This window comes from Choloepus didactylus, chromosome 3 (assembly GCF_015220235.1).
Source record: "Choloepus didactylus isolate mChoDid1 chromosome 3, mChoDid1.pri, whole genome shotgun sequence".
NCBI lineage: Eukaryota > Metazoa > Chordata > Mammalia > Pilosa > Megalonychidae > Choloepus > Choloepus didactylus.
In genome coordinates, this window is record NC_051309.1 from 23,405,208 (window position 1) to 23,430,344 (window position 25,137).

At 39.0% G+C, this 25,137-nt stretch overlaps 1 protein-coding gene across 1 annotated transcript in view; it reads left to right on the forward strand.

Moving 5' to 3' along the window:
- Positions 1-22,923, forward strand: part of LOC119529270 (cytosolic beta-glucosidase) — a 127,936-nt gene extending 105,013 nt beyond the window's left edge. The window contains exon 5 of the mRNA XM_037829506.1: positions 22,166-22,923. Coding sequence (XP_037685434.1) covers positions 22,166-22,368 — 203 coding nt within the window. The 3' untranslated portion in view covers positions 22,369-22,923. The remainder of the gene's footprint in view (positions 1-22,165) is intronic.
- Positions 22,924-25,137: the final 2,214 nt, after the last annotated feature.

The window sequence follows — 25,137 nt, forward strand, 5'->3', positions numbered from 1 at the left end:
TAAGTACTTTATGTGACTATATTATAAATAAAATACATAAAACAATTAATGTAAGATAATGTGACTATAATTTTAACTATAAAATAATATATGTATACACATATATAAATATGCACAAATAAATACACACACACACATATATACACACATACACATATATATTTAAAGGCTTTCATAAGTGACAAGAAAGAAAACTACAGGGTACTGTAAATATATAATCAACCCAGTGATATATGCATGTGTGTGTTGGGGAGGGGCATGTCTTGAGGAAGGCTTTTTCAAGGAGATGCAATGAGGTATGAAGAATCTGTAACAATTAGCTAGGCAAAGGGCAGTGAAGAGGGTGGTGATGGTGGGGGAGCGGGTTGGAAAGCAATGTAGGTATGAGAACAAGATACTCAAGGGCCTGCAGTGGAAAGAAGCAAGGGATTCTGACATGGGGCAGGAGGGGAAAGAGGTGCTCGGTGAAGGTAGACTGAGGCGAGATCATGCAGGATCTTGCCGAGGATTTTGGAACCTCAAGAGACAACACAGTGGGGGAGCCACTGGAATGATTTAGGCAGAGGAGAGAGGTGATCGGATTTCCTCTTTTCATCATTTGCTCTTCTGGCTGGTGTGAAGAATAAAACTATGGTCCGTGCATTTTGTTAGTTTCCTCTATCTGGGTAGGATAAATTCAATCGCATGTGTTTCCTATACAGTCAGCAGCTTGAGATAGTGGTAGGGACCCGACAAACGTTTCAGGCTTCATTTTCTTATGGAAATTCTCTGTTTACTATGTGCAACCTTAAATAAGGTAAGTGAAAACATATGTAAGAAAGGTGAATTAAAAAAAAGACTAAGGTGATATAAAAAAGTCTTTATATCTTTACATAAACAAAGCCTTTTTCCAGAACCTGAGTTTCATTAACATATCCATATAAATTATTGTAATAGAAATGAGGATGGCGTCAGATTTCTTATGCAGCAAAGGCAAGCCATGCTCTGGGAGGGAGGTCCTCTTTTTAAAATATAGCAAATGCATATAATTGAATGTGTTGAAAACCCTTGCTTTTCCTCAAAATTCTCCTTGTTCATCAGAGAATAGATGTTAATTTGAACCTGCTCAGTCACTCCCTTGTCAAATTATTACCTCTGTGGAATCTCAAAGACCCCTTTAATGTCCCTTGAAGGAATGAAGTAAATCCAGATCTCACCTTGATGATATTAATAAAGATCTTTAACAATTTCATTGCAATGTTGATAGTCAAAGCATTTTCAAATCTATTATTTCCACACATTCATTCATTGTGTGATGCTTTTCTTGAGTGATAGTTACTGAGTATCTATGTGTTTGTGGAACGTGTTTGGTGGTAGGGATCTGAAGTTGGAAACGAAGCTGAGAAAAAAAGTCTTCATTTCTTGTGGAATTGGGTCAGACACCCAGATTTTAGCTGCAAAAACTCAGATAAATGCTTTGTATTAGAGAAGATAGCTGCTAAAAGTCAATGTGTTTTAGCAGTTGATATCCAAGAAAAGTAAACACCTTTATTAAACCTGAGTAAATCTATCCCCCCGTTCTTGCATTGTTTTTTTTCCCTAATGTCACATTCCTTGGAGTAAGATGGGTTATTTTACCTAAATAAGCAAGAGCAGTGAAAAATACTAGCTAACATTTAGCAAATGATCTCTATGTGCTAGGCAGAGTTCTAATTGTATTAGCTTGAGACCCCAAATAATCCCATTAAATAGTTTGTGTTACTCCCATTTCACAGATGAGGAAACTGAGGCCAGAAAAGCTTGCTGAAAGTCCACACAGCAGGAATAAAAGAGAGCTGGGATTTGAATCCAGGTATCCCAGACTTAGGGTTTGTTGTCTGCACCAATAGGCTATCCTGCCTTTCCAGTGCATCTGATCCTGAGGTATGCCAGAGAGAGAGAGAAATATGCCCACAGAGAGCTAGCTTCTCACTGCAAGTTTACTCTTATAGGGCTCCAAGTAGAACGCAGAAAGAGCTCATTTACTAACCAGGCTCTGAGTAATTGGCTAATGGGCTTGGGGTGAGTAGTGTCCTCCGGAGGGCTGTTTTCACAGCCTGACACATTGGGCAGTCAAGCCTGCGGTTGCTTATTCCGCTCCAGGGGAGCCCAGCCCAGCACTCATGCTGCTGGAAAATGATTCTCTATTTAAAACTCAAACTGGATGAACAGAGCCTGGCTCCAGCTTTTGGAAGGCAACCCGAGGACCCCAGTGGTAAAGGATGTCTTTGCTTGTAAGCATGTGTGGGGAGTAGAGTTGGGGAGAATGGTCTTCACCTTTCATATATGGGTTAAACAAATGGAGGCCTGTGTCTTGATATTTTCTCTAGTCCACAGGCTTTGAAAGAAGCATGGCCCCTCATGAGGAACACAAAGATGGTTCAAGTCACTGAATCTTACTGTTATGTGATTCTCTTTGCCATAGCCTTAAATATTCCCCATAGGGAAAATGGAAACATGTAGAATGTTTGTCCCAACCAATATAGCCTATTGCTAGCACCCCTCTGTGCCCCATTGGCTTCAGCTATAAAATAGGGACAACAGTAATACCTACATTATAGGGTTGTTGTGAGAGCTAAGTGAGTTGATAAGTATAAAATGTTTAGAAGGGTGCCTAGGCTCAATGCATATTCAACACATGAGCTATCACCATTGTTATTTTACTGCTATAGTTATTTGTGTCAGATTATGTAGTGGAAAGAAAACGGGATTTGAAACGGGTTAAAGTTCTGGTTCTTTCCTATTTTGGGAGGTTGGCTAAGTTATATCTTTTCTCTGTTCAGTGTTCTCATCTGAGATAAGGATGACACCAACCTCATAGAGATGTTTAGAGGAATATCAACAATAGCTGTCAATTTTACATGTTACACTCTGAAGCTGCATGTTATTCTCTACCTCCTAATCAAGGGTGTGACCTCTCACAAAGATTAATGAAAAAAGCTAAACAAGGTCTTGGTAAGAGCATCTACTTTGGAGTCAGATAGCTGGATTTCAATCTGTTCTCCATCGCCTGGTTTCTTGGTCACCTTGAGCACATCTATAATCTCTGAACCTCATTTTCTGTGTCCATATAATAAATATAACATCACCAGTCCTTAAGGGTTTTTGTGAAGATGAAATGCAAACACAGTTGTACAACAATCAATAGCTGTTCTTTCTGTGTATCAAGGGCAGTATCAAGTGCTACCTTCAGCAATCCTCTCTGCTCTCCTTGAGTCTAAAAGGCTTAAAGGACAGTGCCCTGGCTACGTGTTTAAGGACCACTGTTAACAGCCTAAAGGTTAAAACAGTTCAGAGACAGTTGATTGTAGTCAGTAGATGTTTCTTTTTTCTCCCTCCTTTCCCTTCCCTTCCTGTCTTCCTCCCTCCTTCTCTCCCTTCATATTTTCCTTCCTTCCGTCTCTTCAGTACATTTGCTAAATTACAACCCCTGGTTAATGGCAATATCATTATCTCTGGAAAGCCACAGTTACTTCATTTATGTGTCCTCAGGTCTACCAAGTCATTTCATTGTTAAAATCTTCATTTCATCTACCACTCTTGGTCCTACATTCTTTATTTTGAAAGCCAAGAATGGTATAATCCTTCTACGATACAACTCAATCAAAGGCTCTTTTGATGTTGGACCATGGGTTCAAGGGGAATAAAAATATTAGCAGGCAAGATGCATCCACTCTCATTCTGCATAATGATTATGCTAAGTCACCATATAGAAAACTAATTTCAAAAATCCTAAGATGTACCACTGTGCAGTTTTGGGGTAAATAGGGAAAGGGGTTCTAAATTTTACGTAGACTCTTAGCTTGGGAAGAATGTCAGATATTCTAGTGCCAGAGGACTGGTAAAGATCACCCATTCCAAAACCATCATTTGATCATATGGGCCATCTCAGACACTGATGCCTTATTCATGCAAAGCTAAATAAGGCAGAGATGTGAACAGGACTTGGGGCCTTAAGCCTTGTAATTTTCCCCACATGTATCACTTTGCTCATGGTGCTGGGAGAGGCCCCTGAAATTGACACATAAACATAGCTCTGACCCTAATATGGCTCTTCTGTTCCCTTTCTTGAATAGTTAATGAATTCCTATCAGTCTTTCAAGTTTTGGTTCAAATGCCCTTACCTCTGGAAAGCTATCCCTCGACATCCCAAAAGAGTTAATCATCACCTCCTTTTCCTCCGATGTCTTTTATAACCCAATCCCTCTGTCTATCCAGGTCAGTTCTTTTGGGGTCATTTTCCCTATGAGACAAACAACTCCTAGAAACAATGTGTTATTTATCTCTGAATCTCCACTCCTAGCCTAGAATCTGGCATATAGTAGCTGTTCAATGGATATTTTTTTAGTGAGTAATCAACAAAGAGGGACAAAGAATACATATCTGTGCTTCTCAGATGTTCACTCCAGGGATAGAGTCACAGAGCCATTTACCTCTCCTCACTTTCTTTGCACCTGCTATAGCTGATAAATGATATCCAGCCTAAGTACATGTCAGATGCTCTTTTGCTTTTTCAAGTCCCCACGATTGGACTCCTTTTCTTTTCAGGCAGACTGGGGGATTTTGTATGCAATAGTGTTGGAATCCCCAAAGTTTAGGAGCAGAGATATTTCATGGCCCTCACTCTGAGGTCTATAAGAAGTTTTCTTTTCTGAATAAGTATTGATCGCAGCTTACAAAATATGGCACACTCGAATAATTAAAAAGAATGAGACCATTCATTGGTGGGCAGTGCGTGGCTAAGTATAAAAGAAGACAAATTCTTCAGGTGCCTGCAATTTTATAATTGTGCTTGCTCGGGAAGCTTATTAAAGCCTTGCAGGTGCAATGTTTCATCACAGAGTACTGAACCTTTGAAAGATATGCATAATAAACAGAGTTTGAAATATGTTTTTATTCCAGGCCATATGGTCCTGTCTGGAGCTTTCCTGGATTTTTGGGTCAGTTCATTGTTGAAAGATGGGCTTGTAAGGACCCACCTCTTGGAGCAGCTGTCAGAGCCCTATCAGAAAGGATCTGCTTTTGCATGGTTATTTATTTCACATGGCCTCTCTGAAATGAGCCCAGGCTTGCTTGGTAGCTGAAATATGCTGAACAAAGTCTCTTCCCCAAAGAGCCTGTGGCCACATCACCAAGCAATGTCCTTCTTTGTCCTTAAAAAGCAGACTAACGAGACTTTTCCATTAGGTAAGGACAGACAGTCTGGGTTAGATGTGCCCACCTGGGCTTGAACTCAGTGCCAGCAATGTGAAACTTTCATGGGTTTTATTTTAAAGAGGTGTCATTGCTCTTTCTTCTCAACTCACTTTTCTGTATCTCCTGACTCTAAGGAATCACATCCCCCACCCCCACCCCCCAAAAAAAGTATCTGAAATGGTTTTGCGATGGGAATGTGGTGAGGATAATATTAACACTTGCTTTCTCTCCCTTTGTCATTAACAGAAGGCAACATTGGTTCCTCTGAGAATGGCTTTTTAAGGGGCACTTAATATGATTTATTCAACATGTATTTTATATATATAAGAATATCAATAACTGCCCTGGAGTGGTGAAAAAGTAAAGTTAAGTGAGTACAGAAAAAAGACCTAATTCATAGCATACTAAATGAGCAGTGAGTTAACCAGACAGGGAGAAGAGTAAATCCAATGTTTCTTTCTGTTTGTTTGGAAAAGGTGAACATGGAGTTGAATTTTGTTATCTTGGTCAAGAAAATAATCTTGGCTTCTTTGAACTGCCTTTTCTCTATTCTTATATTTGCTGAAAAATTGGTCTATATTATATCTACTTGTAGCCAATATTCATTAAGTGCCTATCCTATAACAGGCTCTGTGCTCAGCCTTGGGGATACCAGATCCACATGTTTCCTCCCCTCATGGATGTTAGAGTCTAGAGTAGGAGACAGACATTGAAAAAATGATTAATCCCATGTCTTATAAATGTTACAAAAGGGAAGTTAAGGGTATTGAATGAATGCACATAGTAGGGAAACCTATATGTAGCCTTTGCTTCTTTGACTGCTTGAAGCTTGAGGCCAAGGTCAATGTCAGATTTTTTTTCCTGTGTGGAAATCACTATGCCTTTAACAATAACATGTATACAACAGATTCTCAATAAAGTGTTTGTGGATATAAGGAAGGAATGAAAGAAAGATATTAAGCAGGAAGTGTAAATGTTAATCCATTTATTCACTCCACAGTTGGATTTATTTACAACTACAGTTTAACGAATGGTAAATTTAGAGTCTTAAATCAGTTTTAGAAGCAAACCTATGCAGTTTCTTTTTACCTCCACATTCAGTTATGCCATTGTTTATTCACCGACGGTGCCTACTTTTTTTTTTTTTTTTTTTTTTTTTTTACTTTTTGAGCCATAGAATCTAGAATCTGGCCTTTCATCCAAGTGTAGAAATACGTGAAGCTAATATTGATATCTGGGACACCAGCCTTGGGGCTATCTTTTTTTTTCTTAATTTTTTTATTGAGATTGTTCACATATCATACAACTATCCAAAGATCCAAAGTATACAGTCAGTTGCCCATGGTACCATCATACACCTGTGCATCCATTACCACAATTAATTTTTTTTCAAATTTTAGAACATTTTCATCACTCCAGAAAAGAAATACAGACAAAAAAAAGGAAACTCCAATCCTCTCATACCCCTAACCACCCCCCCCTTCATTATTGATTCATAGTTTTGGTATAGTACATTTGTTACTGTTGATTAAAGAATGTTAAAATACTGCTAACTGTAGTATATAGTTTGCAATAGGTATATATTTTTTCCTATATGCCCCTCTATTATTAACTTCTAGTTATAGTGTCATACATTTGTTCTAGTTCATGAGAGAGATTTCTAATATTTGTACAGTTAATCATAGACATTGTCCACCACAAGATTCACTGTTTAATACATTCCCATCTTTTAACCTCCAACTTTCCTTCTGGTGAGATACTTGACTCTGAGCTTACCCTTTCCACCACCTTCACACACCATTCAGCACTGTTAGTCATTCTAACAATGTGCTACCATCACCTCTGTCCATTTCCAAACATTTAAGTTCACCCTAGTTGAACATTCTGCTCATAATAAGCAACTGCTCCCCATTCTTTAGCCTCGTCCTATATCCTGGCAACTTATATTTCATGTCTATGATTTTACGTATTATAATTAGTTCATATCAGTGAGACCCTGCAATATTTGTCCTTATGTGTCTGACTTATTTCAGTCAATAAAGTGCCCTCAAGATTTTCTCATCAACCCACTTTTTTTAAGACGGCTTTGTTCATTCATCATACATTCCATCCTAAGTAAACAGTCGTTGGTTCCCTGTATAGTCATGTATTTATGTATTCAGCACCATCGCCACTATCTATATAAGGACATCTGCATTTCTTCCACAAAGAAGGAGGAAGAGTCAAAGAAGGTAGAGAGACAAAAGAAAAAGAAGAAAGAGAGAGAAAAAAAAACATGACAGCTAGAAAGCAACAAAAGGAAAGATAGCATTAAACTAAAGTAGAATAAAGAGTCAGACAACATCTCCAATGCCAGGAGTCCCATACCCCTCCCCTAGACACTCCTCCCTCCTCCATATGCATTTAGCTTTGGTATATTGCCTTTGTTTTATTAAAAGGAAGCATAATACAATGTTTCTGTTAATTGTCCCTAGTTTGCATTGATTATATTTCCCCCCCAATCCCACCCTATTTTTAACACCTTGCAATGTTGACATTCATTTGTTCTACCTCATGTAAAAACATATTTGTACCTCTTATCACAATCATTTAGCACCCTAGGTTTCACTGAGTTATACAGTCCCAGTCTTTATCTTGCCTCTTTCCTCCTGGTGTCCCACATGGTCCTAACCTTCCTCTTTCAACCATGCTCACAGTCATCTTTGTTCAGTGTACTTACATTGCTGTGCTACTATCTCCCAAAATAGTTTTCCAAACCTCTCACTCCTGTCTTCCTTTCTGTCTACAGTGCTTCCTGTAGAGCAGGTATCTTGTTCACAAACTCTGTCATTGTCTGTTTGTCAGAGAATATTTTAAGCTCTCCCTCATATTTGAAGGACAGTTTTGATGGATATAGGATTCTTGGTTGGTGGTTTTTCTCTTTCAGTATCTTAAATATATCACACCACTTCCTTCTTGCCTCCATGGTTTCTGTTAAGAAATCCTCACACAGTCTTATCAAGCATCCTTTGTATGTGATGGATCGCTTTTCTCTTGCTGCTTTCAGGATTCTCTCTTTGTCTTTGACATTTGGTAATCTGATTATTAAGTGTCTTGGCATAGGCCTATTCAGATGAATTGTGTTTGGAGTATGCTGTGCTTCTTGGATCTGTAATTTTATGTCTTTCATAAGAGATGGGAAATTTTCATTGATTATTTCCTCTATTATTGCTTCTCTCCCTTCTCCCTTCTCTTCTCCTTCTGGGACACCAATGACACGTACATTCATGCATTTCGTTTTGTCCTTAAGTTCCTGGAGACGTTGCTCATATTTTTTCATTCTTTTCTCTACCTGTTCTTTTGTGTGTAGGCTTTCAGGTGCCTTGTTCTCCAGTTTCTGAGTGTTTTCTTCTGCCTCTTGAGATCTGCTGTTGTATGTCTCCATTGTGTCTTTCATCTCTTGTGTTGTGCCTTTCATTTCCATAGATTCTGCCAGTTGTTTTTTGAACTTTCGATTTCTACCTTATGTATGCCCAGTGTTTTTATTACACACTTCATCTCCTTTGACATATCTTCCCTAAACTTTTTGAATTGATTTAGTATTAGTTGTTTGAATTCCTATATCTCAGTTGAAATGTAAGTTTGTTCCTTTGACTGGGCTGTAACTTTGCTTTTCTTAGTGTAGGTTGTAGTTTTCTGTTGTCTAGGCATCTGATTTCCTTGGTTACCCCAATCAGGTTTTCCCAGACCAGAATGGGTTCAGGTCTTAGAAGGAGGGAATAGTATCACGTCTCCCTGAGGGTGTGTCTTAGAAGATTGGTACACCCTATAAGGCCTCAAGTCACTGGTTTTTCTGCCCAGCAGGTGGTACCTGTCAGCCTGTAGCTCCAGACAGGTATAAGGAGGTGTGGCCCATGGCTGTTTTCCCCCAGGCTCTGGGGTCTGGTTCTGAATGGATGGCAGGTAGTAAAGCTTGGCACAACCTTCTTCCTCTTAGGAAAAATATACCCCCTAGGGAGAGTTCATTTACATTTGAATAGTCTCTCCGCCTGTGCTATCTCCACCCTTATCTGGTTCAGAGCACTGGGAACTGAAAATGGCTGAGGCTTTCTCCACTGAGCCAAAAAAGGGACAGAAAGCCCCCTTCAGGGCCAGTCTGTGGCCACCCTCTGGCTCTCCAAGGTCAGTCATCACCAAAAGCCTCTGTCTGCTTGTTGGGGATTCACAGCTTGTATTGAGCAGTCCACATTTGTTAATTAAATTCCCAGTTGGAGCTCAGCTGAGCTGTATTCGCTTGCTGGGAGAGTGCTGCTCTCTAGCACTTTGAGGCTTTGCAGTTTGGGCCATAGGGGGAGCGGCCTCCCGGCTTGAATCCACAGTTTTCACTTACAGATTTTATGCTGTGATCTTGGGTATTCCTCCCAATTCAGGTTGGTGTATGATGAGTGGACAGTCACATTTGTCCCCGCACAATTATTCCATATTATTTACTTGTTGTTCCTGGTTGTTTATTATTTGTTCCGGGGGGACAAACTAGCTTCCACTCCTCTCTATGCCACTGTCTTCTTCCATCCTGGGGCTATTCTTAGGTGGCCATAGTTGGTAAAGAAAAGCCATGTCTATATCCATGTGGATCAATAGCCTAATGGCTTAAAAAATAATAGCTATTTCAGTGTGTGTACCTCAGGTTTAGGGATAAGATAATGTGTTGGAAAACTTTCTCTCCAGATAGTCTAAGGGACTTCTGAGACCAAATTGAGTGCTGTGCAGTGGTATTGGCACAGAGCATAGAGAGCTTTCAAAATTAAGAAATCAAGTGAAAAACACTCAGGAGGACTGCTCCAGAATTGCAGCCAATGACCAGAGAGAGGGTTCTTTGAGAAACATGGGGAATCAGAGGTGAAGTGTGGTAGCAACAGCTGAGACAGTGGAGAAGCTTGGAGAGATGTCATAGAGTGGGAGGTCAGTGGAAGGTAATAGAAAATGTCAGGTCTGAATGGGTGGAAAGTTAGAATGGCCAACTTAGGACAGGAAGCAGAGACTGGGTTCCTATGGGACAGGGACTGCCAGCAGTACCATAACAGGGATTCATGTGCTGAGTGGTGACTTGGAATAAATGGCCATTAAAGTCATGGTTGTCCAGCCAGGAGATGATGTGATTCTGAGATCAAGATGGTAATAGTGAGACCAGGGTACTATTAAGTTACAGTAAAATGACTCTTCCTTCCCTCCTTTCTTCCCTTCCTCCCTTCCTTCCTTCCTTCTGTTTTTCTGTTTCTTTCCTTCCTTCTTTCCCTTCTTCTTTCAATAAGAGTTCATTTGGTGTCAACTCAGTGCTAGGTACTATTCTCAGGGCTGAGGATATTGAAGAGAATAGAAAGGTAAGATAGATCCCTTTCTCTCATGGGACTTTCAGTCTTCTGGGGGAGATAGACAACAAGAAATAGCTAACTACATGAATAAGACATTTTTGTTTAATGATAATGAAACAGAAAACAGTGTAGGATGATATGAGAAAGAATGGGGTGATTGAGAATATACTTTTCAATTGGGGTATCAGCAAAGACCTCTTATGGAGGTAAATTTGAAATGAGACCTGGATGGCAAGAAACATCCATGAGGTGGAGAGATCCAGGCAGAAGGAGTAGCTTGTGTAAAGGCCATGAGATAGAAAAGGTCTCAGTGCATTCCAAGAACAGAAAGAGGTCCAATGTAGCTGGAGCATGGCAAGTACAGGAGAGGAAGGAAAAGATAGAGGAGAGCTTGACAGGGCCCCTATCATATAGGGCCTTAAAAGTCATATAAGGTTTTTAAATTTTATACTAAGTGAAATAGGAAACCATTGTGTGGGGGAGATAAGTAGGGGAAGGCCATAAGCTGAATTGGTTTTTAAAAGATTTACACAATCTGGCTAAATTGCAGGGAGACCAGTAAGGAGGTTATTGGGGTAGCCTGGAGGAGGGATAAAAAGAGGTTGATGGAGGTAGAGTCAACCTGTAGACTGGCAGTGAAAGAGAACACAGGAAAGAGGGAATGAAGCATGATTCATAGGCTTTGGGGAAAAGGGTTGGATGGATGATAATACCGTTTACTGGAATTAGAAAAACTAGAGTGGGAGCAGATTTAAGGGGTAGATTAAAAATTAAGAGTTCAATTTTGTACATGTAAAATTTTAAGTGCCATTTATACCAACAAGAGATGAAATAAAGTAGACAATTATCTATAGTTTTTCTGGTTAAGGGGATGTCAGAAACAGAGATATAAATTTTAGAGTCATCATTTAATATTTGACCCAATTTTTGCATTGACTGAGTCACTCTCTGCCCTTCCCCCCAAACCCCAGGAAGATATATCCACTAAGGAGGTAAAGAAAGCAAAGTAAGACTTTATTATTAGTTTTGTCTTTGGCCCCACATTCCCTTCAGTAATCTAGTGAGCTAGGCTGAGCCACATGGTATACCTTTTGCCAAGCTTAGAGGTAGGCTTGAATTAATCTGGAGCCCAGAACTAAAGTAGGCTGAAAAGCCTGTATTTTTCCCCTTAGGGAAATTGTTTGCAATTTTCAATCTTAGGATCTCAGGATTTATCCTTTCTTTGAGATGACCTAGGGTATGAAACCAGAACAACAGATAACAGGAGAGAGCACATCTACTACCCCTCTTCCCCTCAACTCCCAAGCCTGTTTCTGACCTAGGCATAAACAAGGAAAGCAGGCCTGGGCCAGTTGTCAACTAGGAAAAAGAGAGATTTTGAACAAAGTATGAAAGTTGTCAATGTGTTCTCCAAGGGAGGAGAACCTGTGCCATCTTACCACTCCGACTTGAGGGGTGCGAGGAAGGGAGGGTCTTTCTCATATAGGTTGTACCTTTTTGATTTGATCCTGTTTCAAAATACTGGCCTCTAAATTGAGCACTGCTCTTTTTCATGGTGTGGTGGGGTGGGGGTGGGGGGTTCCTTGGTTTTGATTTTAAATTTTCCTGGAGAGATAGATGTAAGGGGATAATGGAAGGGGTGGAGAAGTCTTGAGGTTTTCGCTACACTACAAGCCCCAGATTTGTGCTCTTAGGATACTGATGTTACAGGTGCCTCCCTCACCTCCACCCAGTTTGCACTCTCCTTTTGGTCAGACAATGTGCTTCTCATAGTGGCTTTGACTATTGAGTGTTGCCCACAGTCCTGTGTTTTACAATTGCGAGCTTTCTGTGTTATCCTGATGGAAAGATTATAAGCTTTTACATGCCATTTATACATTTCTTCTGTACCTACTTCTCTAAGTTTTTCTATTCAGTGTTTTTTCCCTCTCATTGGATCCTTTTCTGTGAATCCAAACATTGGGGCTTCTCAAAGTTCCATTCTCTGGGACCCCATTCCTGTATCTCAGACAGTCTTAAGTTTCATTAGCAAATCTTCCCCTTTTAGCTTTGGTCAAGGATTTGGGACATTTCTGGCCCCCTTTTTCAATCTCTTTCCAACTAATCTTTAAATGTTGGAATGTCTCAAGCCTTGCAAATCTTGTTTTCTCACTCTCTAAATTCTACTCAACAACCACAGTTTCAATTACCATCTCTACGTGATGTTGCCAAAATTTACTCTTCTTTGAGCTCTTTGTCTATCCAGTTACCTGTTCAGCTCTTTACTTGGAGGTCAAAAAAAGACCCTTTAAACTCATCGTAACCAAAGCTGATTTATCTTGCCTGCCTCTCCTCCAAAACTTGACTATGCCCTTCATTCCCTAGGTATCAACAACATTATCCATTGCATTGTGCTAACTTTGCTGTTTTTTTAATTTACATCACCACTCACTACAAGTCAATTATTAAATCTTGTTAATTTTGTCTAAATATCTGTTGAATCCATCTGTTTCTCTTTGTCTTCACTTCTACCATCCCAGACAAACTCCCACCATCTTCCTCATGATCTACTGCAATCACTTCTAAATGCTCTCTTGGCTTCCAACCTTTCTTTTCTCAAATCTATTTTCTACATTGATTGTAGTAATCTTTTTAGAATTCAAATTTGCTAATGTCATTTCCTCAATTTAAATCCTTTATTGACTTTTCATTGCTGTTGGTATAAAGATCAAAATCCTTAAAATCTTTCTAAAGACCCATATGTCTTAGCCCCTGTCTTTTGGTTCTCTTCTCATTTTCTTTATGATCCAGTTGTACTGTCTTCTTTAAGTTCCTTAAATGTACTTTGAATTTTCCCATGTCTGGGTGTTCAGACATGTAATTTGTTTTTCTTGCATTCTTTTATCCTTCTTCATATAATGTGGTGGTGGATATCTGTCATGTTTCCCAGAAGCATAGCATTTGTTGAGCACACTTGCTAGATCTGAGGCATTTCCAGAACTTACAAGTTTTGTCTAGCCAAGGGAGAGAATGAGGTTCCCCAGATGTCTTTCGAGTGAGGGCACGGGCATGTGATCTAATTTCCAACAATCAGACTTACACATGTGAGAATTTAATTTGAAAGTGAACAACTTGAGAAAGACAGAACCTATTGTGCTGGCAAAGATGGCAGCAGAGGCCCAGTTTGGGAAGTGACACTGGTTGCAAGCCTCAGTTTCTGGTGCAAAAGTAGCCAAGATGCTGTTGGCTGCTGTGGTTGCAGGAAAGTTGGGTTTTGGCAGCAATATCAACTGTAGGACGACTTACTGGGTCATTAGCAGTTGAGGAAGTTTCTTCATCTGACCAGTTCTGTGGTGTGTTTTTGGGTGCCATTCCTGAAAGCTTAGTCTTGAACCTAGTTCACCAGTCTGACTCTTTTTATGTTTCATCAGTGAAGAAGGTCAGCTTCTGTTATGTACAGTTAAGAAAGAAAATTGACTGATAGCCCTAGATAATTCCAACTCATTTTTTTTGTTTTTTTTTTTTAGCTCTTAGCATTAGTTTACTTCATGAGCTGCTTCATTAGCCCCGTCCTCTGATCCTTGATGACTAAGACAGGTCTCCCACTATAATGTGCTGTCAAGACTTGGTCTAGTGTAGTTAGTGGCTTGGCACGCAGTCTTTGTTGTTATCTTGCCTGAATTCCAACTCAACTCAGCCCTTTACTTTATATATGAATTTTGTATCAATTACCTAAATAATTGCTCTGTATACCAGTTTCCTTATCTATGAAATGTAGATGATCGTATCTACCTCACAGGTTATTTATAAAGATCAAATGAATGAATACATATATAAAGCCCTTCAAGTGATAGGAAAATGCTCAATGAAAGTTAGCTAATATGTTGTTCTTTTTCATGGTACCCACTTTATTTTTTTAAAAAGTTTTATTCACGTACCATACAATCCATCCAGAGTACCATCAAAGGTTCTCAGTATAATCACAGGGTTGTGCATTCATCACCACAATAAATTTGAGAATATTCCTATCGCCCCCAAACAAAAAAATCCCATACTCCTTCTACCCCCCTATTATTGATACAGCGTTGGTATAGTACCTTTTTTTTAAATAATTATTGCAAGAGTATTACAATATTTCTGTTAAGTATAGTCCGTAGTTTGCATTAGCTGTATTTTCCTCCATATGCCACACTATTATTAACATCTTATAACAGTGACGTACATGTTCTAATCCATGTAAGATCATTCTTATATTTGTGCTATTAACCCTAGTCATCATCCACAACACGGTTCACTGTGTTATACAATCCCACGTTTTATCCTCTAGCCCCACTTATTTTTTTCCTTTCATAATACTTTTCACGGACAGTATTTATTAACGTGTTCACAGAGCAATACTTTAATTAAGACATGTCTTTCAAATAGACTGTAAGATCTATAAGAAGATATTTATTGTGCTCACCATTGTATTCCCAATTCCTATCACAATATATATTTATTTGATAAATGTAGGGTGAGTGTTCTGGATCCCAGAAACCTTGTGCAGAGTCACCCCGCCTCCTGACACATTGAGGCAGGACAGCTTCAGTAGCATGCTCTGTTCCTGCAGCCTCCCCTTAAGCTCCTTGTCTTTACTGATTACTTTCCACGACCCACAACTGACCCCATTCCCACAGAGCACAAAGCCTGTCCCAGATGCTGCGCTTTCCCTTGATGCCCTCATTTCTTTGGTTCTCAGCACCGAGGTTTTTGTGCTGAGTCTACACCATCTGAAAGCTGTTTGAAGCCAGATGGGAGGAAGAGATAAAAAAAGGTTTCATTCATTGCCCAACCAGACTCTGAGGGAAATAAAAACAGCAACAATAGCTAGTGTAAACTGAATGTTTATTATATACGAGACATGATTCATAGAACTTTATGGGTATTAATTTATTGACTATTCACCACAATCACAATCCTGTGAGGAAGAAAACCCCATTTTACGGAAGGGGGAACTAAGTCCAGAGGGAAAGAAAAGTAAGGAAGGAAGGGAGAATAAGAGGAAAACAAGTATGGAAGGAAGATTTTCTGGTGGTAGAGAACTTCAGTTGCTGAAAAGAACTTTAGTATCTGTAAGAGAAACTTCTCTACAGCAGCAGAGGTAACTTTAAAAGTAATATTGATGGTGAAATTATAGAAGATGACACCGAACATGTATCTATCATCAGATCAGCTTTATAATATAGATATTTTTATATGATCCCTTTTAACGGCTTGCTATTTGAAGCTTTTCTCTCTCCTCAAAGTCTAATGTAAGTAGTAGGAATAATACAGATAATTAAGAAATCTGTGCAACTTGTTTCTAGTTAATTGGCATTTTCCTATAAAATATTTAAAAATTATCCTTTGCTTTTCAAAGTCTCTCTTTTCAGAGAGTCACAGTTTTTGCTACTAGGAGTATCCATTCTGTCGGGATTTGGGGAGGCATTTTCACAGATGCTGTCCAGTCACTGATACTCACCTGGAGTTGGGGGGCTTATTTTGCATTTTTCTATATTTAGATCTTACTGCTGTTGTTATATATTTTTTTTTCAAAGAAAAGTGAAAGCAGCTGGTGTGCCAATTCCCTTGCAGAAACTGTTGCACAGCTAAACCTGTTTTCCAATTGTACTGCTCTCGTTCTTTTCAACAAAACTCAGAGAAACACATTTTCAAAGTTAGCATGAGGGTAATTGCCAGAGAATCTGCTTCAAACCATGTCCCAGGAAGGCTTTTTCTTTCCAGCCTTTGCAGATCTTGAGAGAGATTCTCACAAGCTGCCAGAAAGATTAGGTGGGTGTTTGGGGGATTTGAAGCCCATTTGGAAACAACTCTACAGAGGGGGTTGAGTTGAGAGGAGTTCTCGTGACCCACTGGGGATGAAGCTAGGCTTGGATTAAGCAGTGGGATGGAAAGGCACTTTGACATATCATGAGCATGCAGCATCCTCATCTTGGTCTCTCAGCAGTCATCCCATTTCTAAAAGTTCGAGTGGTCTGGCTGGTACATAGAGGCGTGCAGCATAGAGCTCTTTCAGCTATGACCGTTGGAGCTAGGTGCTAGGGGAGATTCTTTGGCATTTATGAGCCTCAAAAGGGATGCCTTTGGGGTTGGAAACTGGGTACGAGAAATTGAAAGGAATGTCAGAACTTTGCCTAGGCTAATGAGTCTCAAATTTAAGTATAAGAATCACTTAGGAAATTTATTAGAAATACAACTTCCCAGGTCCCTGTTCAAGAGGTTCTGATTTAGTACCTCTGATGTGGGACTTAAGAGATCTTTTGTGTTATGACCCCATGTAATTCCAACTGGCTCAGGTGGTCCAGGTGGACACTGGTAGAAAAAAAATGCCCTGGTGGATTGGTAATCTATTTGACTTCTGCTTTGACATCATGTCATCATATGAGCTGATCTATCCGGACGCCACATATTCAGCAACAAAGTAAAGCAAACAGAAGATACTCCATGATCCTTTGCAGACACTCCTAGGATTTCCACCAAGCTCTCTGTATCAGTCAGGGTAGGATCTATATATGGAGAGATTTGTTTCAAGGAATTGGCTTATGTGATTTTGGAGGCTGGGTAAATCCGAAATCCATTGGTCAGGTTGTCAGGAAGGGCAGGTTGGAAACTATCTAGGAAGTGCTGACAATGTGGTCCCCAGATAGAATTTCTTCTAGGGAGTCCTCAGTTTTGCTCTTAAGAGCTTTCAACGGATAGGATGAGGTCCGTCCACATTATTGAGGATCAAGTCAACTGATTACATATGTTCAGCACATCTACAAAATAATCTGGATCAGAGTTTGAGTAACTGGGAACCACAGCCCAGCCAAGTTGACACATAAACAATCATGCCCCTTTCTCTGCCTCAGATCTGCTACCGTTCTATTTCAAAGACTTTGATCTGAAGCTGGTTTGCACCCTGACTTTTGGATTTGTTCAGACTTTGACTAAGCCTCTCACAACCTGAGGATTTTGACTCAGCCCAACTTGTTAACATTTTCTACACCTGGGATAGAATGTGCTGCACAGGAACTAATCCCCGTCCTCAACCCACATCACCCAGTTTTGAGAGTTTGGACACTTGAAACAGTGCTTAGGGTTCTCGGGACTGCTGCTCAAGTTCCCGGGAGACACAAAGTCAGATAAAGGCTTGGCGATGTCACCCTGCAAAAAAGAAGGGGTTCTGCCAGCTGGTTTTAAAGAAGTGCTGGCTTCAGGTTTATGAAGTCTGTATCCCTCCCTTCCTCCTATATATACCTGTCTCAGGTTATGTGTTATCCTGTGACTCCTTTTCCCCTTTATACTTTCTAAGATGTTCGTTTTAACCTAATTTCTATTTTGCTGAAATTCCAGGAAGGAAAGAGTGCATGAAAATATATTTTTTTCCTTGGATTCTGCATTCCCCTAAGGGGCAGCCAGAGAGGAAAGCAACAGAAACTCACTAAGGGCCTGGGTATTGTGCTGGTGTCCATAATATTCCATTTAATATTTACGGCAGTCTAGGAGTAGATGTTACTGTTTCCATTGTACTCATGAGAAATCAGAGGTCTCTTTCAGCTGCTAAATGGTGCAGCTGGGATTCAAACTTAGAACTGTAAAGGTTCCTTTTCCAAATCTTCTGTGTGGCTTTTTATAGATTCTTGATCCTTAAGATATTTCAAGCTTCTCTCTTATGCTTTAGGCAGAGTGAGCACGGCTGTTTTATAGTCTGTGTCTGACAATCCTAATAACTGAGTTCTTTGTGGTGTTTTTTTTTTTCCTGTTCTCTAGTGATTCCAGTGATTTCTTTTTTTCTTTATGTCATCATTTTTCCATGTTATGTCTGGTTATATTTGATTATGTGCTGATGATCACTTTAAAAATGTTTACAGTAATAAAGAGTTTAAAATAACAAAGGAAGATCTTTTCAAAACTAATTTGGTTGCATTTCTGCCAGGCACTTGCAGTACCGTTACTTCCAGTCTGGGATAAACTCGATCTAAGATCTAGGCTTGATGTTTCTTAAGTCCACCAGGGTAACCCGAAATTTCTGAGGACTGCTTTACTTCTGGCTTACCCTGAGGGTTTAGTCCACTGGGGTCTTATTGTATGGAGGGTCTCAAATTATAGATACTCCCCTTGTGGCTCTGGGCTCTGACACCTCCCTTAACCCCAGATAACAGAAAAAGTTTCAGATTTCTTGTGATCGGTAAATTCCTTCAGGCAAATTGGCTGCCATGTTTACCTATCTCAGTTTCCATTAGTGGATTTGGCCTGGTCATTCTTTACTAAATTGTCAGCTTTCTGTTGTTTTGATGATTTGTTCCTAAAATTGTGTCCAGCATTTTTACTAATTTCATTAGGAAAGCTTTGTGACTAATATAGCTGAATATGATATATTAGAAAATACAATACAAGATATTTTTCAAATATAACCTGAAAACAGACATCTAGAGGCCTCTATTTTTCCTTTTCACTTATTTGTGGGTCTCCTGTTTTCCTTTCAGTGAGTCCTTTTGTGCTGTCCTGTCCCTTTTTCCACTTAATCTCATCCTGGCAATACACGTCTATGGATTAGTGGTTTGTTAGATAGCTGGGTCGTTGTGCTGACTTCACAGGTGCTTTGTATAAGTCTTAGGGAATCTCCAAAATGAAGGCTATCTCTGTTTGTAAACTGAGAAATAAATCCCAATAATTCTGGCAAAGGAGCTCCTAATATATTAGTATGCCAGTGTACTATGACAAATACCAAAGAATGGATTGGCAGAAGACCCACATCAGGGAATTGGCAGGGCAGCACTTTGTCCCTTTATTTCGTAGCTGGTGCTGGCTTTGCGCAGTCCTTGGGGTTCCATGGCTTGCATCTCTGTCTCCCTCCACATGGCCATCTCTTGCTCTCGTGTTTGCTCTTCTGGTTTCCACTGACTTCCAGCTTTAGGCTCCTTTCACTGCAAATGGATTTCCTCTTTTAAAAAGGCCTCCAGTCGTATGGAATAAGGCTGGCCCTTATTCCATTCAGCTACACCTAAATAGGATTTTAGAAGATCCTATTCAGAAATAAGTCCCCACTTTAACAGGTAATACACCTTTAAAAGTCCTACTTACAAATGGATTCATACCCACAGCAACTCAAATTCAGATTAAGAGCATGACTTTGGTTTGGGTACATAATTCAATCTATGACTGTGTGTGCATGCTTGTGTGTAAGTAGAGCACTATGCTGGCATGAGTTTCTTATGATTAGAATAGACTGACTAAGGCTACAACATACTGGCAAGGTTTGGATATTTTTTTCTCCTTGCTTCTTTATATCCAACCTGCCGACTGTGAAACCCTTTCCACTGGTGTTGTAGTCCAAAACCAAACACTCAGTCTTGGCTGTGTATCATTTTTATCCTAGTGTGCTGGGTACCCAGCCACAGTTCCTTCCAGTCTGAGTTTACTTTGCCTCCTACTCTGGTTAAAGAAAGAAAGTGAACCCACAGAAGTGTTTTTTTTCCTTCCAAGATCTGGGACCCCATAAATCATGTCACTAAGAAATGTGATGATAGTTTCTGTTCTTGAGGAGATTGGAAGAAGAGAGGCATGCAAGTTCCAGAGTAGTTTTGTAATTTTCCTAGGTGGTGGCACAGAGAGAAGGATTCCAGCAGGCTAGTTCCTCCGCCCTAACTAGACAATTCTCTACCTGAGTGTTTCCATGATGGAAATGCAGAGACATCAGTAGTGCCACTCAGGCGGTTTAGTGTTAACAATGAAATTGTCAAGATTTCCGTTTTGTTCCTATCCAAGCAGACAGGGCATTGTTTTTATCCCTTGGTTTAGCCCATGAATCAATCCTTTTGTACGTGATCAGTGGGACTATGTATGTTTTCTGAAACCGTCTGGCTTCATACTTGGCAGGCTTTACTGTTGAACTGTAGTTCTACAAATGAGAAGGAAAATACGCAGATTCTTACAAGTCCGCAGATTGAATTACAAGGCAATCAAAGGAGATTTTTTTTTTCTAGTCTGGTACTTGGATTTGGTCATTGTGATTCCTAGAGATATGCCTTCTAGTACTTAAATTAGGTTTTGTAAAAAAAAAATTATTTTAAAAAGTTAGTATTTTCTGGATTTTGGTTGACAGAGCTGGGAGGAGGCAAAGATAGCAAATGTGGACAGATAGAAAGAATATGTAGTAAATGCTTCTGCTCCTGAAAAAGATTAATGGACTTGAATGATATGTTTTCCATTTCCCAACAATACTTTATTTAAAAGGAGCCAAAAAGAGCCAATGCAGCTTGATTTAATTCCTGTCTTGAGGTCATTCAAACCATCACTTTCTAAACAAAGCATTTTGCAAGCCTCCATGCACAAATGTAAAAGGGGTTCTGCATCAGTTAACCTGTCAGGAACCTTTTGTACAAAGAATATCCACAATCTCCCACCACCCAAAAAAAAAAAAAAAAAAAAAAAAAAGAAAAGAAAATCCAAGAAGACTTGCAGACAAATATCTGGTAGTTCATGGGTAAAACAATTTAAAGAGAACTGAAAGACACAGATTTATACCAAGGAAAAATTAAAGAGTTGATCCTGCTTTGCTGAATTATTAGCTACAGGATGCATTTTGGTTGAAAGCAATCCTAGTACAATTAAAATGTGATTTATTATATAAATATTCATTTTCACCTAAATTATTTAGTAATATGTCTTATTCCTAAATAACTTACCTCTAATTTATTTAGTATCATGTAAAGCAGACCTGCTTTATAATATAATTTCAGTACTTAGAAACTGATATAAGTATATCCCATAGATTGGGTTTACTTATTCTGGCTTTAAAAAACAAAATTCTCAAAGAAAAGAGTCACAAAACCTTAGAGTGTTGGACCTAAAATACTAATAGAAAATGAGCTTAAGTTCTTAACCAAAGGGATGGAAATTAGTGTAAAACTGCTTAGGGAATTCTCATACTTTGGCATCGTAATGTAGTTTCCAAGGATGGGCTTTGGGGTATCCACAAGCCCTGAAATTATACAGAGGGATGCCATGGCGTTTTTATGCTTACTGAGTCAGGGATATAGGCACAGGTTGAGTTGCATGCTGGCCCTTCTCGTTTTGGAGGCCTTACTTCTAGAAATATAAGATAATGCTTCAGTTTGTTCATAGGAACAGAAAGTACATGATGGAGCTATTATCACTTCTTCCAACTTATCCAATAGGCTTTTGGTACTATGTGGAAGCTGTACCTAGAAGCTAGGCACTGTTTTCTTTACTGAATATACTTCTAGGAACTAGGGAGGAACTCTGTGTGTTTGTGTGTGTGTGTGTGTTTCTTTGTGCCCGAAAAGTGGTAGGTGTTGAAAAAATGTTCATTGGGTAATGCATGCATGAATGTCAAAATGAATGAATAACCAAATAAATAGAATCATATACAACTTAACTTCTTCATTGTACCCTTTACTTGGTTCAAACAAAAAACTGGAAAAGGGGATTAAGAGAAGTTTTTTCCCACTGTGTTCTCCTACGGGGCAGGAAAAAAGATCTTGACTGGCCATAAATGATTTTGTCTGTGTTTAAAAACTTCCCCCAAATGGTAATTTCTCTCTCTCTCTCTCTTTTTCTTTTTTTTTCAATTTTAGCTATCGAAGTTGATAAAGTCAATCTTAAAGTATATTGTGCATGGGCTCTTCTGGATAGCTTTGAGTGGAACCAGGGCTATAGCAGCCGATTTGGTCTCTTCCACGTTGATTTTGAAGATCCAGATAGACCCCGAGTCCCTTACACATCAGCGAAAGAATATGCCAAGATCATATGCAACAATGGTCTAAAAGAAAATCTGTAGAAATAGTGACTGGAAAATATCACCTGGAGAAGGGGCCTTTTGGAAAGGAAATCTGCTTTGGTGATCTCTCAGACAACCTTAAGTTGCCTTTGTAATCAATAGCTCTTAGCTGATGCACGATTATGGAGTCTGAATATATAATGCCTGGGGCTTTACTTAATACAGGCTTTTAATCTGCTTGTATTTGGGTCAATGAGGTTTTAAAAAAAAAAGTAGAATAGAAAAACCATTGAAGTCAATTTTTATATAAAAAATCAGATAGATGAGGAAACTTTCTTTTAAAACTCAGAATTTTTCTAGAAAAAGTAATGCAAAACTTGTAAAGATACTGTCTATAATTAGCCTCTGTAGCAGCATATCATTTATAAGAATACTTGTTCATTGCCTATTTAAAATTTTTTGCTATTATTATAGTTATAAAATTTATTCAACAAAGGAATTGATTGGTAATCTGTTTAATACAGTGGATTTGTTGATATATTTGGTGCACATTTTATCCATGCCTGAATAAGTACCTCTTTCTCTTGTATGATGATCTTTTGAAAAATAAAAAGTATTTGAATGACAGAAACTGTATTTGAGTGTTAATGTTCAGCAAATACTAGATTCCTTCTCTAAAGTGACACCAAATTAAAAGCAAAGTAATAACTGAGGCATAACCTTTACCTTTGAGTAGATTTTTTTTTAAGATTTATGTGAACATTGGTAATATAATAAATACATGAATGAGTGATGGGCATGAGTATAAGCAAAAATTTGTGACGTTGGTTATTGGAACTTCTGAATTGCATCCATGAGGCTGATTGGAATTGGAAGTTCTACTGGGCTCAGAAGTAGATGAAAGGCTTCCCTTGGATTCCACGTCTCCCCTCTATCAAACCTTCCACTGTGTATGGAGTTAGGCCTCTCACATATTCAGGTAATATTTAGTTTTAGTTTGCCTGAGATGCCATCACAAATACTACACAGTGGGTTTGCTTAGACAATAAGCATTTCTTGGCTCACGGTTTCAGAGGTCAGTAAAGTCCAACATCAAGTTATCTGCAAGGCTTGCTTTCTCCCCAAAAACTGTAGCATTATGGTGCTGCTTCCTGGCAACCGTTGTGTTTCCTTGGCTTTCCTGTCACATGGCAATATCCTCTCTTTTCTTTGGCTCTTCCATTTTTGCCCCTGAGTTTCAGCTTCTGTCTCTATTTAAGGTCTACAGTAATCTAGATTAAGACCCACCCTCATTCAGTTGAAAAATAACATCTTCAAGAGGTCCTATTTACAATGGGTTCATATCCACAGGAATGTCGATTGAAATCAAGAACATGTCTAAATTGGGGTACGTAATTCAACCTACCACATTTACCAAGCACCCATTATTGTGTGTATTAGAATTGAAGCCAAGAGGTAGGTATTATCATCTGCATTTTGCAGATGGAGATACTGAAGTTGCATCTTCCTCAAATCATGTTAGTATCTGTTTACTGAACCCATAATCTGTAACATCAGTTCTATTCTGCGTCCAGCACACCATAGGTTAGGGCACCATGGAAGTCTTCGATGCATTTTCTTTTTAATAGAAGGAGAAAGAAACAAAGGCGTGGAGTTGCCTGGTGCAGAAGGAAGTGGGGAAGATGGTTTTCTGTATTCTCACTCTGCTTCCCCCAGGAAACTGCCAAGAAACTGCAAATACTTTGACATTCTCATAATGTTTTTGGCCCTCGGCAGATGCTATGTCATTTTTTTTTTTAATCTGTGGTCAATTTCTGGATCGTTTTCATGTTCAAAATCAGGGAGTTATTTACAGCAAAGAATGCACACTCAGTTACTTTGGACAGAGTAAGAAAGAAATAATTGTTGTAGTTCAATAAATGTGGATGCACAGGGGAAAATTATATTAAGATTAAAATGGTATACATAGGAAATTCTATTACATCTTTGCCACTGGTTTGTTATTTTTATTGTTCAATGAGACATTATCTCACAATTTGTGTTCGTTTAAAAAGCACATTTCTAAATCTTATTTCATTCCTCTCCTATCCAGCCTGTCTTTTTCATTTTTACCATGTTATCGTATTCACAATTATGTGCCCTCTTACATTATCTTGCCAGACAACTGAGTTTTCCTTTTAATTAGGATGCTGCTCTGAATATTACTTATCCTACAGGGCATGTTTACAAGTTTTACAGCAATACAAATGAGTACTGTATTTTCCTTACCAAAACCAGAAAATTAATATTCACACTATAAATAAAATGATCTGTCACATTTGGCCTTCCAGGTGAAAGGACATCCTAGCTGCTGACACCAGACATTCCTCACTGTGCAGTGGCTTTCTATAGTTCTCTGCTTTAAAGGCTGGTTCTTGGTCCAAGGAATGGATCGTATAAAGGGTACTTTGCTAAAGAGTCCTGTAAATTAGTATTCCAATGAGTTTAAGTTGAAGAAAGAAACAAACAAACACCAACCATACACCTAACAGCCCCCTCAGTATTTCAATTAATGTTACTTTTAATTGCTTGTATTAGCATTTGATAATAAGATTGATTGGCTTGGGTCTGTCAAGGGAACAGAACTTGAATTCTTTAAATGGAGAAACAGGAGCTGTTCATTATACTTAAAAATCCGTAGACACCTTATTTAGATGTTTTAAAAGGGCATTAGAGGATTATAAAACATGTTTCATATCTGTTTTATCTAAGGGGAAACTTGGATATCACAATGATGGATTGGACTCACTTGTATTTCTTCTTCTTCTTTTTTTTTTTTAGAAACATGTG